The 20244-nt window shown below is 30.2% G+C and overlaps 1 protein-coding gene across 3 annotated transcripts in view; it reads right to left on the bottom strand.

Moving 5' to 3' along the window:
* Nucleotides 1–20244, bottom strand: part of LOC126739549 (modifier of mdg4) — a 110976-nt gene that overhangs the window by 55081 nt on the left and 35651 nt on the right. For 2 of the 3 annotated variants that reach the window (XM_050445293.1, XM_050445295.1), the window contains exon 5: nt 4708–7033. The exons of the other annotated variant lie outside the window; for it this stretch is intronic. In XM_050445293.1, the coding sequence (XP_050301250.1) occupies nt 4995–7033 (2039 nt within the window). In that variant the 3' untranslated portion in view covers nt 4708–4994. Of the gene's footprint in view, nt 1–4707; nt 7034–20244 lie in introns of those variants that run through there. 3 annotated transcript variants of the gene reach the window in all.

Raw genomic sequence — 20244 nt, 5'->3', positions numbered from 1 at the left:
AGGGTGATTCAACAACCCAACCCTAATTTTTTTTTTAATTTTTAGATTCTCCATGAAGTTTTTAGTAACTTGTTTAATAAAGTGTCTACCTATATTCAATGGTTGTGATAATATTTAGGTTAATAAAATTCAAAAAACTTAACCTAATACAGATAATAATTGATTGCAAAAACTAATAACCACGAATATCAGCAAGATCATGTAGCATCAGAGTATGTCATCGAAAAACATTGTCTTCATGTGAAAAAACATGCATCCACAGACTCAGACCCCACAAGTAAGATTTTTATTGTTCTTATTTTTGGATCTGTTACATACACAATCTTTAAACTGCACTAAATGCAACATCAAGGTACCAGCAACCAGTGTTCCAATGATTTAAAATAAGAAGTATTAAATTAGGGTTGTTTTCTCTTTCCCTTAAAACCCTAAGTCGAGTAGCATAAGGATGGTTTTCCCTAGGGAGGTCTATTGTAAGACTTGTGGAGCTAGTGGTAGTCGGAGATCAATGTTTAAATGTCTAGGAACCACAAGAAGCCTGGGACATAAATGGTGAGCAAAAGTTTAATAGAAGAAGAATTACTTGAATCTGGTCTATACCAGCAGCATCCTTAGCCACACCATATAATTTTACCAATTTATTTTATTAAACAAAAATGGAATCACAGAATTTAAAGTCATTAAAGTCCTTATCCCATTATTAAAGTCCTTAGAAAAATATTGCAAAAGATTGGAGCTAAATAAGTTTCGATTGGCATTCCGTACATCATTTGGCACTTGCGTTTCTCTGCACATTGATTTATTGACTATAGACTCATTCATATATTAAATATGATTATATAATATGTTAATAACCTTCTGAATAAGAATTTTTTGTTTCTTACAGGCACTTCTGGAATAATAATTCTCATATCTCCACTACTAGTTCATCGATGTTGGTCACTTCTTCACTTCAGACTATAAAAGTCTTCAAAGTAATCCAAGAATTAACAATTCCCAAACTCTACTACCAAACAACCTACTAGAATCCAAGATATTCACTTGTCAACAAGACACAAATTATTTTGCTACTTACAGGCACTCCTGGAATAAAAATTCTGATAGCTTGTCTTTTTATGAATGGATTTTAAACATTCCTTCAAAAAAGACTAAAAAACTCTTCAGACTAGCCGACAACACCCGTTGCGAAGTCCGGAAATAGATCCTATAAAGTGGTGCGAGGGATATAAAAATGCCTACTTATGTTGCTTGTAACTTATAGAGTCCCAAAAATAAGACGAATCGACGTCATACAAATAATTTAAGACATACCTGAAAATGTGAGGAATAGATTCTTAGTGCCATAGTCACCCACATGTTTATAGCAAATGAATTTTTTAACTTTAACGTGCGTTCAGACTCTAAGTTGTTTTTTTTATTCGTTTTTTTTAATATTCGGAGAGTTATTGAACGTTTAAAAATAAGCCTTGATACTTAAATCCAAGTAAATTTTTTATACAATTAAATAGTTCCTCGACTATTGAATATAGGTATAAACAATAATATACAAAATTTCTATTTAAATACCTAAGGCAATATTTTATTTTTCCATCACCCTGTATTGTAGAAATGAAATTTGACGTATCTGATCGTTTTTCTTAAAACATACCAGGAGAATAAGGAGACATACAAATAGAGGAGCACCTTGTATGTTGGCACCTATAGAAATGCTTTACTACTGTCCAGAATAATAATCTCTAGATAAGTTAGATCTTTTGGAATGTTATTAGATGGCATCCATCTGCTTTTTTTGGAGTGAAAATGTTTGTTCTCTAAAGCGAAAATATGGATGAACACATTTAGTTGAAAGAAATAAACATTATCCCAGTATAAGCCCTAACAAGCCGAAAATAATATGACATATAGAGAATATAAACACTTTTATAAAAAATACAAACACTAAAATGTCTAACATTGTATACAAATATCAAAGAATGTAAAAAGTTATGTAATATAATACCATTTACTGGCAGTATAAAAAATTAGTTGGTTCCCTTGAGTTATTAACAAACGGGGGCGTTCGCTGTTATAAAAAAATGAGGTAGAAGAGTGGTAGGATGTTCAATAGAAGTTTGCTGCTCGTCTAAAAGAGCTGAGACTAAAGGCACTATTGGTAATTTGTTTTTGCGAACACTCCTTAGTATTAAGGCAGTATTAAATCAATATTGAGATTATAAAAAAAGTTAGATTTATTATACGTATCTTGTAACGTAATTCTAACAAGAAGAGCTTTCTTCTTCAATTTTCAATTCAGCATGAATATTTTTTAGCATGGAATATTCAGGCCTATCGTCACTAGACCCTTTTAGATCCTCTTCTTTCATTTCTTTTCTTAAAACGCTCGAATAATCAATGTCCTTGTGCATCCTTTCCATATGTCTTGCCATATGCATTTTTTGCTTCGCCTTGTATATACAGTATGGGCACTGAAATTGAGGATCTTTGCCACATTCCCATTTCTGGTGGTTCCGCAAAGAGGATTTTAGCTTGTAGGTACGATCACAATCGCCGCATACAAAACCCTTATTTTCATTGATTAGAGATCTAAAAGAGAGTGATTACAGGTGATCATTAATGTGAAAACGTACATATTTTATGGATACAGAATTTTCCAAAACGTCAAGCCTTTAAATAAGTAATTATTAATGAATTAAATGTATTTAAATTGGGCGACGTTTCACTAAATTTATCGCTTCCTCAGGACGCTTTAGAAGCAGTTCTTAAGGAGATTTTTTCAGTCAAAAATGTCAATAAAAGAATAAAATTAGTTTACAAAAACGTCAGCCCATTTAAACATATTTGGGCTTCTATTTATTGGTCCCTAAACTCAAAGAGCCATCAATTGTGACAGTAAAGTTATTAGATCTTTAAAAGAAAATACTCAGTTTTCATAAGTCAGGTGAGAACTTCATTAAAATAACTCTGACTCTAACGATATGTACACTTAACTCAATCTGAGGTACAATTCTTTCATCCAGGTTTAAAGAAGTGAAGATGAGTGCAATCTAAGCTAGATTGGGTTTAGATTGTTCGTGAAAGTAGTCCATAACCTTAGAGGAGTTTCATCAGCACATATAAAGGTTCATTAAATCAGTGTAACATTTATTTTTAATTTTTTGCATTAAGTCTGATGCAGTACTAATTTCTGTTTACGCTGAAAACGCTTTGAAAAAAAATTAGCGTCCTTAGCTGCTCAAATATTGCTTGCATATGCTTTTACTCTATCTCCATCTTTTTCTGTTGCATTCAAGTGGAATGTGTTTATCTCAAAAAACTAAGCAAAAGCATGTGCTTCTGTTTTATTCATATGAGCCAATATCTCGCATTCCTTAAGTGTATATTTAGCCTCTAACTATGACTCTTATATATTCTCTACTAGGCCCAAAATATATTCTATACTGATTACACAGAAAATGTAGCACTGACCAAATAGAAAGTAATGATTTTTTATTCATAAAATATTCCTAACGTTGAATAATATCAAGATATAAAGCGTAATAGCCCTATATTCGTTAAATTTATGCTTCTTTCTTAAATAAGTATTGTCATGCCCTCTTTTGGATCATTTAACGTTTATAATTTTTATGGAGCCTTAAGGTTTTTGAAGGTCTTAAGAAATGGATGTTAAAAATAGCATGGACAGAATTACGAACAACCATCGCAAATACGTCGAGAAATACGTCGGAAAATTTAAAAGGTGGAAGATTATTTCTTCCCCAACCCAACCCAACCCAACCCAACCCAAACACTGAACAAGAGAAAGCTTGAATAATTTGGACATATCGTAAAGGTCCCAAAATATTTGTTCTCAATATAAAGTTCTCCTTCTTTTTATTTTTCAAGTTTTGTAGTAGAAACTTAAAAAATAAAAAGGAGAACTTAAGGTTTAATTTAGGGTTAGGTTTAACATCAAGTCAGTTAATTAGAGTAGCTGCAAATAATATCAGAATTTCCAGGATGTCTCCAACCTCTGGCGAGAAGGCTTAAAGGAAAAGAGAAGCGAATTTTAGAAGCTAAGATTCATATGGTAATTTGTTCCATAGCCACTTGTAAATCAGATGTAATATTTACAAGTATTAACACTGTTAATTCTGATCCTGCTCTACAAATCATAACGGTCTCAGTCTGTACATTATTACCTTCTTTTCTGTAAAATTCTTTTACAATCCTAATAATGATAAAATAGGTATGACCTATTTCACATGATGTGATTTCTTGACATGCTTGCTAGTTCTGTATAGTGTTTTTTCACTCAACACTTACTTAATTAACTAAAATGGTTCGATGTCGACCCATTATTTATTACAAGTTTCAAAGGCGTAATTTTGGAAATTTCGGCACCTATAAATTACTCTACGTTGCAATTACATACCTATTATTAATTTTTGGTTTAGCGGTAATGCTTAAATCCAGCGAGGCACTAGGAGTAACGCCAACACTTTGAAAAATACTTTTCTTTAAATTTTCCCGCATAAGCATCATCGGTAACATTAAATTCGAGTTCCATTCATTCCAAACTTTCCGTAGCCGTAGATCTTGTGCTAAAAAAGAAGCATGTTAGAACCAAGCACTTTTATTAAAGATTAAAGATAACATATTATATTTACATTCTTAAGTACTAATCGAATGGATATAGAGTGAAAATGAGTAATCATACGGTTTATAAACTGCTGTGTAAATATGGGTTGTTTAATTAGAACTAGCGTTTAACTTGCCAACAACATTTAACACAAATTGTTCTTTATAGTTCTTCTTACATATTTATACATTTATTTACCAAGTATTATTAATAGTTGCGACCTAATAGCACTGTGCTTCTAATAACTAGTCCTAATATTAACAAAAATTAAACATTTTTCAAAAGTTTTTTTAACTCAACAGTTATTCTATTTAACTTAAAGGTATTAATTCTATTTACTCCTTAACTAAACAAACTTAAATAAGATGCGGGATATTTATATCCAATCTTTATCCATCTTATCAGAATCCCTTCTATATGGCCTAGGCTTCTTAGGTTGATCCTTATTAGACTCAAAATATTCCATAGCAGCCGTAACGCCACCTTCTTCAGCTTTAGAACCAGAACTTTCTGTTCCAGCATCTTTTTCCATGGGTTCTTCAGCACTAGGAGGAACAACCACGTCAGATATTATATGAACCAAATTAGCTGTATTACGTCTCTTAAATTTTTGCGCAGGCTTTTTACCTACAGGGAAATCTCCCCTGCGAGAAAATAAATCAGTTTGACCGTCGGCCAATTTTGGTTCCCTTCTAAAGTATAAATCACCTGCGTGTGAAGTAGGTTCTCCAGATACCACTTCACCATGTACAAATTTTAAATGGTCTTTGAGCTTTTTCGGATTGGTAGTTTGGAAAGAACATTTATGACACATTGTCTGATTGGAGGAGTTCACTGGCTGAGGTTCTTTAAAGGTATTTGTTTCATCATACTTTACATATTCTTGATAGGTCTCGGCTTGGTAATACTGAGCATCTTGCATATTATCAGCATCGGTTTGTTGATGATCCATAGATATTTGAGGGGCCTCCGGGGCAACAATCTCCTCGCTGCCCTGCTGATATTGGTAGTTATCTTCTGCGTAATTCTGCTGATGTTCGTAGTTTTGATTTTCATATTGATGCCCATAATATCCAGCTTGCTCGTTTTCATATTGTTCAGTAAGGTTTTTATAATTTGGATCATTATAAGTTTCTTGTTGATACTCATACTGGGGTTGATTATCAGTAGTCTGGATATTAAAAGCTTCTTTCTCTATATGATACTTCTCCAGGTCCTGATCATCTTGATCATCCTCATAGCTTTGCTCTGCTAAATTGCCACTATCATATTCCCGGCATGCCTTTGCATCTTCAAAGTGCTGTTCTCTTGCCTGATTCTCCTTTTCCTTTTGAGCTTGCTTTGCCGCCTGGTACCTCTGATGAAGCAAGGCCATAGTAATTTCCTTTTTAAATTTATCTGTTTTGTATTTTTCGTACTCATCTCTTTCATAGCTAAGCGAAGGAATATAGGGAGAAACATTTTTATTTAAATGTGTAGGTGGTTCAATATCAAAACCATGAGGGTCCACCATAATATTTTTAGAATCAGGGCAAGTAGCAGCTGTGGGGACCTTCATAGGCTCGCAAATATCTTTATCTATTTTAACGTTTCCTAAAATCCGTTGTTTAGTGGTAAACCAATCCTCCGTACTTATATCTGGAGTTGGTTGTGGTGTCGGCTGAGAGATTCTGGGTGGAGCCGGACAATCCACGCATGCTGACTCTGTATCTGATACCTCGGCGTCAAGTTGCTTATCCAGCTCTGACGTATCTGATGGCTGCTCCTCATAGATTCCCCGATTTTGTGCTGGTTTCCACTGCTGATTATTCCTGCGGGTAAATATGACTGACAAGCTATCAGTAAGTAGCCCAGAGCCTTTCATAGGGGATCTTTTTGGAAGATTTGCAGGCTTTGTACGGGAATGATCTTCGACCATTCTTACTGATTTCATTTCAGCCGGCTTTTTAAATTGGATGACAACCGGTTGCTGTCGCTTAGGTTCAGGTGCAGCAGGAGCTTCAGACTCTACTGACCAAGCCCGCCTAAATTCTGTCGGTCTCGTCGGCTCAATTGGTTTAAATGATTCTGGTTCAGAAGGTCGCTCGAGATTGACTTGGGGTTCAGCCGATCTTCTGACTATTTGAACAGGTTGTATTTTACGTTGTTGCACCGGATTTTGTGGAGAAGTTTTCGGCAGATGGGTTATAGCAATTCTTTCGTTTTGAGGTTTGATCATTCGTGTTGCAGGTTGAACTTTCCTTTGGAAATTTGGATTGCCTTGTGCAGCTATTTGCGGTCTTCTCAGGCCTAACACTTCTATGTTACGTGCGTTATAATCATATAAAGGTGCCGAATGTTGTTTAATCGGTGCTGGCCGTTGTTGCCTTTGGGCCACAGAATATTGCCGCCTGTATTGCTCACGACCAGCGAAGCCTAAAAATAAATTATTTGTTTTAATGTATATAAGAGAATAGAATTGAATACTACATAAGCATGATAAACAATTATGCTTTGCATGAGTAATTACTTATGCAAACACAAATTCTAAATAGAAAATGGGAAGAAAGGAGTAAAAAATGGAAGACTACACAAAAATCTTTTTTATTATATTATGCATCAAATAAAAGAAAAATTATTTTCGACGGCTTTTTCAAATGCTCGTTATAAGTTACAATCCAAGTCATAAATGTTATGGCTTAAATTGAGACTATAAAAGACTGACGTATTTTGTAATAAAATTTTAAAATGTTTACTAGTAGATTGTTATATGAAAAAAATCCAACTACGAGAGCTATTTATTACAAAATATATTTTATTTAATTCTTTGGCAATAACAATACTATTTACAAATCCTATCCTTATTTTACTTTGTCGCTTCTTTATCAACGATCAGATCCCACCCATGTCTCTTCCTCATATGATTATAAAGTTCATTTCTCCTGTAGTTTTTATATCCACATAATTTACAGCCGTATTGGGGATCTTTGCCGCATTCCATCCTTAAATGTCTCTGCAAGTTCCTCTTGGCATTGTACGTTTTCCAGCATGTAGGACAAGTAAATTCTCCCGTTACTTTTTCCTGAGTATCCGTGGTCTGTTCTTCGCTTAATATGGAAACAATCTTAAAACGTAGAATTTGGCAACACATTCAATAAATTAAATTAGATTAAGCATTACTTGCTCGTCTTTCACTATTGAATCTACTTCTGGTAATTCCGAATTGATTTCGCTGACCTGTTCCAAAACTTTGTCTTGAGATGGGTCCAAAGTTAAAACGATATCTTTGTCGCTCAGTAGTGTGCTGGTAGTAGCGTCAGGATATATTACTTGTATGGTCCAATTATTTTCAGTTTCAGCCTCTAGCCCGGTAAATATCATGTCTATGGGTTCTACAATATTTTTGGTTAATACATAGGTTTATTTCATAAAAAAGAATATACTAGTTTTGTAGTTAAGTAATGGCCAAAAGTTCTAAGTTTTACTAGCCCGTTACCATAATTTTGTCGATTTTGGGGTAATTGAACTTGAAATTAAAAGATGATACTGATAATGTAAAAATGGATCCCTAACAAAATGGCCTATTGGTCAAAAAATATTGCAAGAATTATTTTAGTGAAATTAAAATTTCAAAGTTAAAAAGAGCCCTTACAAATGTAAATGGCTAAACCCTTTATTCTATCATATAAGTAAAAAGTAGGTCCTTCATGTATGTCTTCCTTAGATGGAATTATGGAAAAAAGTTCCTATAGACATAGTATGTTCTAAACATCCTAGTATTTGAACTACATCATAGCGAAAAAAAACCGAGACCAAAAATATGTTGTAGTACAAGAAAAACCAGTGGCGTTCGTTTTTTTTTACGCATGTTTTTTAAGAAATTTTCAGTTCAAAGCCCGCATAACCGTCGCGTCAGTGGCAAATACGAGTATAAAAATTTAATTTGTATATCAAATTAAATTAAATGGCATGAAAAATATACAGAGGTATGAAATTTATGGACAAATATGTTATTTTCTTACAACTTTACCACCCCGCAGTTTAAAATCCAGGACGTTTAAAATAAATATTCATAAAAAATGCTTTGCTTTATTTTATTCAAGAGCCACGTCTCTGAATTTTGTGGCAATATTAAAAAAGACCTTCATTTCATTATTATTAATTTAACACGTTAAAGCCTGGAAAAAATTAATCTGCCAAAAGTTGTCAAATTTACGCTCGATAAATTGTTTAAAATGTTATATTGACAGAGAGCGTAAAAAAATCAAAATGTTTAAAATCGAGTTAGAAAATGGTCAAATTAAGGTTCATTTGATGCCTATTAAAACCATTTAATTAAAGTTTTAAAGTTAGTGTCAAGTTATCAATTCCAATTTTAACCTGAAAATTTCCGCAAGATTTCCGAAAAATTAGCTTTAAAATAAATTTATACAAAGAAATATAAGTATAAAATAATAAAAAAAATACTTTCAAGTTTTTATTGAAAAGCACACAATTTTAATATATTACAGGCAACAAAAATTTATTATACAAAGGCATATTATAGTATATTAAATTCTAATAAAAAGACTTAGATACATATGTACAGTATGTTTGATGACGTGGAAGACAAGAAAGAAAACTAATCTAAAAGTAGACTTGTTGAGTCAATTTTTTTTCAGGAGTAAAAACCTTTATTTTACAGTTTTTAACAAAATGCAATTTGAGAAAATTATTTTAAATGAAATATTTTGTGCTACTGAATAAAAGCTTAGATTATTTGAAAAAAAAATCATCATTTCACATCTTGAAAACCCTAAAAAATCGTATTTCTAGTAAAATATCCTAAAAAATAACTTTTCTTCCAAAACTGTTTGCTGTCTTGTCTACCACATCCCCAATCATACTGTAGAAGAAACAATTTAGTGTCCCACATGGAGCAATTTTCTTCTTTGACAAATAATATTAAAAACAATGCTTATATATTAGATTTTATAAATACAGAAGCATTAGCCAACTGAAAAATTATTAACGAGTAAAAAAAATGTGGATATTACTAATCTAATATCTTTTAGATTAATATATTAGTAATTTTTGTCTATCTTATAATTTACTTATGACACTATATTCGGTAAGCACTTGTAGTGAAAGAGAGACGTTAAAGGTGAATAAATTATAAATAAATTAATTAACAAATAAATAATAACGTTACTACTGACAAAATGACTAGTTAAATTTCTTTAAGTCTTTAGAATTAAATATTTGGTGAGATCCTTACAATTATAAGTTGTAATACAAACAAACACTAACTACAAACTAAAAAAAACAAGACTAATTCAGTAAGGTGAAGTAAGTTTTGTACACATTCAACAGAATCTATATAAAGATTTTTCTTCAAATTTTTGTTTAAACCTTTTGTTGGCTTCTCTAGATTCCAAAATATATTAGTTAAATACTGATTTAAACAAAAATTAAAAACTAGATCGACGTCGAACCACTCAAATAGTATCTTCAATATAAATCTTATCAGAGCCCTTCTCATGCTTGACCCAAGTAGAGTTATACAAATACTGATGTCCTTTAATATGGTTATTAAGGACATAAGCCCTTCGCGCCCTATATGGACAATGGGGACATTTCAATTCCGGTTCGATGCCACATTCCTGCCTAATGTGCCGACTTAATGTCTTCTTGTGGTGGTAGATTTTTCCGCACTTCGGACAAGCGAAAATCGTAGATAATCTCGACTCCTTTCCATCCACTTTGTTTCTAGATCGACCTATAACATTCGTTAGAATTTTTTTTTCTTTTTGTTACTCGGGAAACTTGGGACAGACATACCTACAGGCTGCACACGATACAAAAAAAAAATGCTGAAAATCAAGATGCTTAAAAAAACACACTGGCAACACTACATCAAACGGCAAAAAAAAAAACACACAGGCACAAAAAAATACTAAAAAGCAGCTGGCTGAAATAAAAATGCTTAAAAGTAAATTAAGCGCGCATGGTATTGAAAGTCAGGAAAATTTTTTAGAAATTTTTTTATTTTTAAATAGTTATATAGGTTCAATTACTAAAACTAAAAATAAGCAAATGGTATATTGGCCAGAGTTCTGGAGCAATTTTATTTCTAGGAGATGTAAATGTATATCTTAATCAGTTGATAACTGAACCAACACGTATTTCAAATACCTGTGAAAAAATTATTCATATCATATATTAAAATCAACCGTCAACTGTTGTTGATTGTTCAGCATTAGATGCTTGCTTATATCAGATTATAGAACTGTAATGTGTGAAATTAACATTAAGATTATAAAATCCCTACCGAAAATAATTTTTCAGAGAGATTTCCGTAATATCAATTATCCAACATTTGGCAGGGATATTAGCGCTATAAATTGGGATTCCATTTATTACATTAAAGATATAAAACAAAAAATTGCATTTTTAAATAAAAATATTTTAAATTTATTTACTTTGCATACACCGCAATTTTCTGGTTTTCCCCAAATATCAAACTACTTATGAAGGAAAAAGATAAAGCTCTAAGTAAATTTAGAGTATCTAAAAGTGAGGCAAATTGGAGTTTTTACAAACAAATGAGAAATAGTGTTGTAAACGTTATACGAGTATCTCATGGAATCTCATCAGCGTAAAAATGCCAACAAAAAACTATGGAAAGGAATAAATAATTTACATTTAAAAAATTGCCTAATTCCTGAACATTTAAAAAATCCAAATGCCATAAATAGTTATTTTTCCTCAGTATATAGCCGCCCTTTCAATGATTGCCCTGCGACAGCAATGCCAAATTTCAAAACAATTTAAGTTAATTGGCAACTGTGAATGAAATTTTAACAATTATAAATGATCTTAAATCAAATGCGTATGGTTGTGATGGTATTTCAGCTGAAATGATTTAATATAGTGCCTATTTTATTCCAAGTCATATTACTTGAAATAAAATAGTATACATATACAGTGCATTTTTTTTATATCGGGTCATAGGGTTTTACGTGTAATATTTTCAACCCCATGTTAGAACAATTTTTTTTCGCAAAATAGTGGGAATTTTTAAAGTCTGTTAACTTAAACTTCACTTGTTCCAAGTTTCAATCCTATCGATTAAATAGAACAGGTTCTAACATGGGGTTGAAAATATTACACGTAAAACCCTATGACCCGAGATAAAAAAATGCACTGTATACCATAAATTGCTTTGTACGTAGAAGTCCATTCTTGAAGTGGAGTGGCTATAATATAGGAAGGTTAGAAAGGACAGGAAGACTTTTTTCCATAAATGATTCATTTGTGGAGAAAAGTCTTTTCGCCCTTTCTAACCCTCTAAGTCATAAATTGCTGTTCGGAAATGATTCGGTATTTTCCAGACATATGAAAAGGGGCTTTAATAAGACCCCTGCCCATGGTTAGTAAATCTGAAAATTATTCAGAGCTCAGATCTATCTCAGTTATTTCTCTTCGCGTAAAAAATTTATTTAAGTGTAACTTGAGTGTTTTTGTCCACAGAATTAATATTAGATCTTCACCCCTCTATTTGTTTAACAAATTGGTAACTAGAGATAAAGTACCTAATGTCAACGTAAGATTTTTGAATAGGCATTCCTCGGTATTATTTAACATATTTCAGGGGTAGTTTTTCGTACATTGCTGTCATTATTTACAACAAGATTCCTGCAAGTATTAAGCTTTTTACAGAAAATGGATTTCGTAATAAATTTTGAGAATATTATTTCAGTAATCAATTAATTGTACGGGTAAACTGGTAGTAATTCTTTTTATTATTTTTTTATGATTATGATATTATATAATATATAGGTTAATTAGTTTGCTTTTGAATTTTTTCGTTTTCTTCTTTTCATTCAAGTTTATATATATATTTTTTTATATATTAGGTTAAGTAGAGCCTTGTTTGGTATTAATATGGTAATTTATTATCATTATTATTATTATTAAGTAACCAGTTTTTACGAATTCTGCAAAGAAAGTGTAATAAATTAATTCTGTTTATGATATTTTTCTTCTGAATTTAATAATAAATCTAAAATATTTATTTTTTCGTAGAAAACTATTTTATTAATATGTATAAACAGCGTATAACATAGTAAAATATAAGATGGAATTAAATATAAAAATAAACTCAAACGTCTAAAGTTATAATAAGGTAATTTTCAATAGCCCGAATTAAGTTTAAGAGTACTAACCCAAAATATATAACAATTTTTAAAATTGATAATTTTGTTTACCACGTACTTCAAATTAATTTATATTAATTCTTTTCATAATTAAATGCCTTTGACTATATCTAATATTCAGGTTTAAATTTAGATATTTCTCTATTACATTTTAAATGTCCTGGTTATTGTGTAATGTGCGTCAAAACGTTGAATTTAATTTAAATCATTACTTTAATAAATGTGTTAAATGATCCAAGAAAATTGTGATATTTAAAAATATTTAAAATTCTATTGATGGACGAGAAAAAATCAGAAATCGTTTCATTTTTCCCAAAAAAAGAGGCCAAAAGATTTTTAAAAAAACGTTAAAACAATTATACTTAAGTTATTTAAATCAATTTATATTTTTTGAATTGGAACATTTGCAAAAAAAAAAATGCAAAAATTTTTCGCCCTTTCTGATTTCGGAATAAAAAATAGCGGTTTCAATCAAAAAAATAAAAATTGACTTTGAAAAATTAACTTGTGGTCAAGAATACAAAATCACCACTGAGTTTTTAAGTCTAAATTCAAGTGTTTCCTTAGAAAATGCGAACCTAGGAAGTTACAAGAGGGTACCGTTACACGATGTATAACGATTTGGATAAGACATTTATATGTGTTAGCAGTTCCAAGTTTTGCTGTTCGTTTGAAAGTTTGAATTAAAGTTATAAAATATTCATGTAACAAAATGCTGGCAATCAACGGTAATAATTTTAGTGAGTTGTAGAGTAAAAAAATGTTAAACAAATTTTTTAAATCTTCTAGAGTATTCATGGGCAGTAAGAATTGACAACAAAAAAAAATAGAAACTTTATTCTTCAGTATCCCAGATTTTTTGTCCTAATCTACCGGTTTCCAGTTATGACTGAATACACAAATATGCGATTGTTAAGGTGTATATTCTCTTCTTGCCAATCCTCTTTTTTTTTATTAAATTATTAGGCTATTATCAGTTGAACCACCTAATTGTATATTTTTTTTTATTTCGTTTTCTTTCATATAATCTTCAAATATATATTTTTTTAAATTTTATCAAATTATAAATACTATAGCAAATTTTATAAAAATCTGTACAATTTAAAGCATCTGCTTTTCTAGATACATGATTATTATGAACTTTTATACGTGTAGGTTTTGAGACTGCAACATCCTGTATTATAATATATTAGAGTATATCTTCAAATTTATGACCAATATTTAAACCACAATAGGAGTGCATTAAAAATTGATTTTTATAATCATATTTTAAATTAAATTTGAAATTAATTAAATTAAATACATTAATTTCAACTATATATATTATATTGATTTACCTGCATATTATAGTAACTAACTTTGTTCTATATTATTATTACTGCTACATATTTAATGGCAATTTCATTTTAGAATCAATATGGCATTTATTTAATTAGCCTAAAATAAGCAATTACTAGAAATTCCATTAAACAAATTAATAGTGACAATATTACATAAAATATTGATACCAGTAATTTTAAAAACATTAAAGAATTACAGTGACGTTAATAGATTTCTAGACTAATTATGACGGTGTTCGTATTTATAAATACATTAAATATCATTTTTGTTTCTAATAATCATGGGGTTTATTTACTTGGCATGTTAGGTATTATTTTTTATTATTTATGCATCTCGTTCCTAAACAAATTGCGGATATTTGGCTTTCCTAGATGGCACTAAACATTTGAAAATATTCAAAATCTTCGGGCATTCAATCTCCTTGTGAAATTTTAATTGATTTTCAGTCCGGTACGATTTTCCACAGGTACATTTTAGGCCTAAAATAAAAAAATCGAGTTAGAGAAGGTCCTCATATTATTCTGGTTTTTAAAAGTAAAACGATAAAATATAGCTTGAAAGTATTTATTTACAATTATACTAAAACTAAAAGAAAATAATTACAACAAAGATAAAATAAAAATGGCATATGAACTGGCCGGAGACAAATAACTTATAAGTAAAATATGTATAAAAGGATTTAATTATCTATTGATTCAAATTGTAGTGATGCGTATGCAGATGCTTGTATCCTGATAATGAAAGTTAATTAAGACCCCCTTGATGATCTAATCTCAAATCAATATATTAACTCCTGAGCACCTTTTCCATTTAACGTTTTTGTATGGTTTAAAACATTTTTTCATAACCCAGTTTGTTGTTAATAATTTGATTTCTTTGATCAGGTAAATTTCACATTTAAAAACATTTCAGATGTGATTTATCTTAAATCATGCCTATCGTAATTAATGGTACGTAATATAGACACATTTAGCGTTATGCAAAAAAAAAAATTACACAGTTGGAGTTGGACGGACTGAAGGTGAAAATATATATTTTGATTTGAACCTTCCTTCAATTAAAATACACCACACAAGATTTAATACCAATTGATCAATGTAATTATGCACAACATTTATCAGTTGGCAACAGAAATAATAGGCACATGTGTAAATACAATTGTAGCGTTTTTTCCAAAAACAGCCCTTGTCAAATTTTTTTTTTTAATATCGCTACAAGATGGTGTGAAAAATAATGCATATATTACTATTAAAATATTTCATAAAATCCAAAAATAGTCCAAAAATAGGCAAAGGCTTTTTTTGCTACAAATATAATTGGCAATGTCCAGCTGATGTGATACCACAGGCATATTATGCTTTAGTGATTGGTGATAAAATGAGCGACACAAAAGTTCAAGTGCTCGTTAAACGTGTTCGGAAAGTAAAAAAAAAGTTGGTTATTAAAAGCATAGAGGTGCGTGGTAAAATACACTTTAATCACCAGGGAAAATCGATTAAAGCCAAAAAAGTTGGCGCAATTGCAAGTGAGTAAATTAAATTATTTCTATAGATGTAGAATTAATAATATATTATCATTGGCTTACAGGCAAAACGTACACGCAAGTCATTTGGAAAAATGTTATTCTCACACCAATAAGTAGGTTTCAGTATAAATTGTGGTTATTTTATTTAACATTCATTTTCACTTAGTACTGTTTGCTTATAACTTCACATATATGTTTCAATTCGTACAGAGGAAATGTATTTTTTTTAAGATGTAAGAGATAAAAAATATTTCAAGGTCGTATTAACAAAGTTGGACACTTAGACACTTGGAATTTTTTGCTAAACTTACGAGTTATAAGTGAATTTCTTATTGCTCAATGTTTGTATAACTAATTAGCTGTTTATATATTTTTATTTTAAGTTAAAAAATTGTATTATTTTTTTTTTTTAATTTAGTTGGTACGGATCATGCAATATAATATAATATCGTGACACAAGTTACTATAAAGTCCTTGTATAAAAAAATCGCCATGGAAATAAAACTTTAAACAAAATAAACCCTCTGACCTGACACCTTCATGTAATAAAATAATATATAAAAAATAAAAGCTAACTAACATGGAGTGATTAGTTTGATTCTCCTGAATAGTTTGTGTATCAAATGTCAATAATTTTGCAGGTAATTATAAAGGTCAACGTTCCTAAATTAAAAGAGATAATTTGGTAAACAACTTTAAAAAACTATTGTGTTTTTAATCGTTTCATTTATTATTAATTTAATATAGGAATAAAATCAAAATATTTTAGATCAATATTAAAGTCTGCGATAATACTATAGTATATTTTTAATACATATTTGTGTCCATAAGTAAATAGAAGCATAGGGACATTTTTGTTTAATGGATTTAAGGTACGCTTTCTAAACAAACCGAAAAAAAAACTAAAATTCGTTGGGTCGTAAATTGCTCTCAATCACCCTGTTATGCATGTAAGAGTAAGTATTCGTAAGAGGTCATTCGTTTTTACCCAATGATCTGGACTTTTCTATTATAAGCAAAATAAAAGCAGAGTTGAATTTCCTGGAGAATGGGACCATATCAAAAAAAAAGAGTCGCTCTAACCCTTTGCATTTTAACGTTGTCAATATAAATTAATCAAACCTTTATAATGTAGAAAAGATAATATCACCAAACCACCAAAAAAAAATTACAAAATTACAAGACCATTAAAATCGATTAGGATGTACAAGGTTTTGCAAGAAGAAGGTGCTTGGACCAAATCGATGGTGAGTAACAAAGCTTCCTAATGAACTTGATTTAATGTCACTATATCTCTTCAGATAAATCCTCTAAAAGTTAAATATTTGTTGGATTTATGTGCGATGTTAACGAAAAAGAAGAATAGGATCTTTTAAAAATTTCCGTCCCACAAAAATGAAGATTCTGCCTGAATTTGAATAGAGTCTAAGGATGATAGTACTGGATGTGAAGATACTTAATATGTAGCTTGTCAATATTTGTACGTGACATTTTTTGAAAATAATGTATCAAAATAAACATATTAATTTAATAAATAAACAACAAACTTTTATTTTTATTACTGAAACTGAAAAAGACATATAATTTATTTATTATAATTAAAGGCATTTTTGGCCAATTTGCCAATGCTTATGACATAAAAGTTCCAATTTCTTATTTACTTAATTATTTTTTTTTAATTTTTAAAAGAGAAACAAAATACTGACGAGGGCTGCTTTTTGGAAAAAGCGCTCCAATTTTTATAGTAAGAAGTTTCAATATCATAATATTATTGAGACAAAGGCAACAACGTTTGTCACAACCAACAAATTTTAAAAAAACTGGACGGGTGAAAGGTAAAATTATAGATTATAGATACAAGTTTATAAATTACATGTGCCTACGATATTGAGACCTATTTAAGCCAAATTATTTGGTATTTTAAATTGAATCTCTATCTGGAGAGTACGTCTTATAAGATCTAATACTAGTTGACCTAAAATTTAATTGATCAACGGAATACGCACAACATTTGTCAATTAGAAATCGGACTAATGTGAGTAACCAATGTGATTTCTAGTAATTGTAGTTGTTGTGACGTTTGTGGTCTTGTTACTCAGGGTGTAGTTGATATGACTTCTTTTTTAAAAATGTTGCTTTTGTTAGGTATAAAAGCAATAAATATATACCGCGATTTATTTACTACTAATATTTTTGTATTGATGGTGGAATTAACATGCACTGAGAAGCTTGAAATTAATTATTAACTAATAAAATAATGAAGTTTTTGAATTTCGATAACTCTTTGCCAATAAATGGGTATATATGCAGTGGTTTAATAAAAAAGGCCTTAGTGAAAAAAGTATATCAAAGAACTTTTCTAACTAACCAATTCAATTTACAACAATTATAATAATAATAATAAAAAGAGTAATACCTAAAACAATCTTTTTTTTTATAATTAAATAAACTGTACAAGCATTTAGACCGTCGGCCAGAACCTATGCACTTTCCTCATATGTTTTAAAATGTCAAATCTATGTTTCATCCTGACTTCGCAAAACGAGCACTGAAATTCCGGTTCTTTGCCACATTCGTATTTTCTGTGTCGGTTCAGGGTCGTTTTGGTTCCGTAACGCCTTCCGCAGTAGCACTCATATCTTTTAAATTGGCGTCCTACAATAAATTCCTTTATAGTCTTCTAAACTTTATTAAAATAACACAAAATCCTATTATAATTAAATTAGTGAAGAGCACAGATGAAATAAAACAATTAGTGCAACTTTTTTTGTTTATTTCACTACTATTTCAAAGCATTTTATAAATCCGAGTATATAAGGTTATAGTTATAGTATTTTTAAGGCAACTTTAACAAAGGCCGGATTCGCTATCGAATTTATTCTGATTTGAATACAAGCAAAGTGATAATCGAGAATTTTTACGTCAGTTTTATAAAAACCGGTTCACACTGGGTTGTAGTTCTAACGAAATATATTATCTAACTAGACGGTGAAAATTTCAGGATTTAGTTTTAAAAACATTCAAACTTTTTTTTGGTATTAATATATATAACTAGGCTAACATAGGAAAACTCGAAATGCAAGGAGGTCCAGTCAAATAATTTCGGTTAAAGGAAATTAGATGTTATAAGATTTATAAGAAAGTGAGTGTCATGGCCATTTAGGATATGCAGAAATAATATAAAAAAATGTACATAAATAATTGTACAAGTTCTAAGTTTTTTGTAACATACGTTTGATGTTCACCGCATAGGCTTGAATTCTATTAAAAAGTAAGTTTAATAGTTTAATTGACTAGAGCTTTATTGAATAATCTAAAATAGATTTTTTTAATGAAGTTCTCCTTGCAAATCGAATTTTTTATTCATAATATAAATATGACTACTTTTAACTTATCAAACAAGTTTAAAACACAAAAAACAAAGAGATATATTTTAATCCCTAATTAAATCTAGCAAAACTAAACTTTCTCCTGATAGTGACTAGCGACATTTCGAGTAATGGCAACTTCAAAGAGTATTATTATAAAGAGTAGTAAAACACAAGACCATCATGGCTTAAAACCAATGATAATAAATTATTACGAGCTAGGAAATAAATTAAAATAAATAATATTAACCCTAAGTAATAAATAAAACGAACAATAACAAAAAAAAATATCTAGTACGTATTTTGTTTAGAACAAAACGGCACGAAGAAAAAAAAACAAAATAAATAAATAAATAAATAATACTGGAATGTTTAAAAATTTTACAAATTATAATATCATGCTCTAAATTTGAACATCGGCGGCACCAAATATGGCATGTTCAAAATTTAACACAGTTTGAGCACCCTGTGTTAAGTTTTCATTTTTTACTTTAACCATCCTGGAAGTTTTATTAGGGTTCGTGAGGTTTAAAAGTAAAACTTTCTGTACCCCACTTTGTAAGTTTTTAACGTTAAAATTAAGATTTTGTTTTACTTTTGAAATTTCACTGTCCTTGGAGAGGTGTTTAATGTCAGAAGGTAACTCGGTTACAGTGCTTCTTTGTCTCAATTTTTGTATATAAATATCATGGGTATTTCTCATATGTTTTAAAAGGATATATCCGTGTTTAAATGCCTTCGAGCACATTTGACACACGAAGGCAGGCTGCTGGCCACAATCAAAACGAAGATGGCGACCGAGAGTTTTCTTCTGCTGATAAGTTTTCTGGCACTTGGAGCACCCGTACCTAACCTTCTCATGGTTGAAAACCTTAAGATTAGTGTACTGGTCAAAATCTGACGCGTAGAAAGTTATTCCTGCAACACAATATGGCGTGCAATACAACATGAGAGTTAGAGATAAACTGGCTACGATACTCACACAAAAAAAACTAGCAGCACAGTAGAGCTAAGGCACTCAAAAAAAAAACTCACAAAAAATAGGCTGCAAAAAATACAAAATGCACTAAAATACAAGCAATGTATATGCAATCATTATTGTGGAGGACAAATTAAAAAAAGGCCTAATAAGTTCCATTTTTTGGTTTATTTCTATGCTATTTGGTTAATGCTATTTAATCAGTATGAAATTGAAAAAATATATTTATTTTTCAC

The sequence above is a fragment of the Anthonomus grandis genome, chromosome 8 (genome assembly GCF_022605725.1).
Source record: "Anthonomus grandis grandis chromosome 8, icAntGran1.3, whole genome shotgun sequence".
Lineage (NCBI taxonomy): Eukaryota > Metazoa > Arthropoda > Insecta > Coleoptera > Curculionidae > Anthonomus > Anthonomus grandis.
This window is presented reverse-complemented; position numbering and strand designations above follow the sequence as displayed.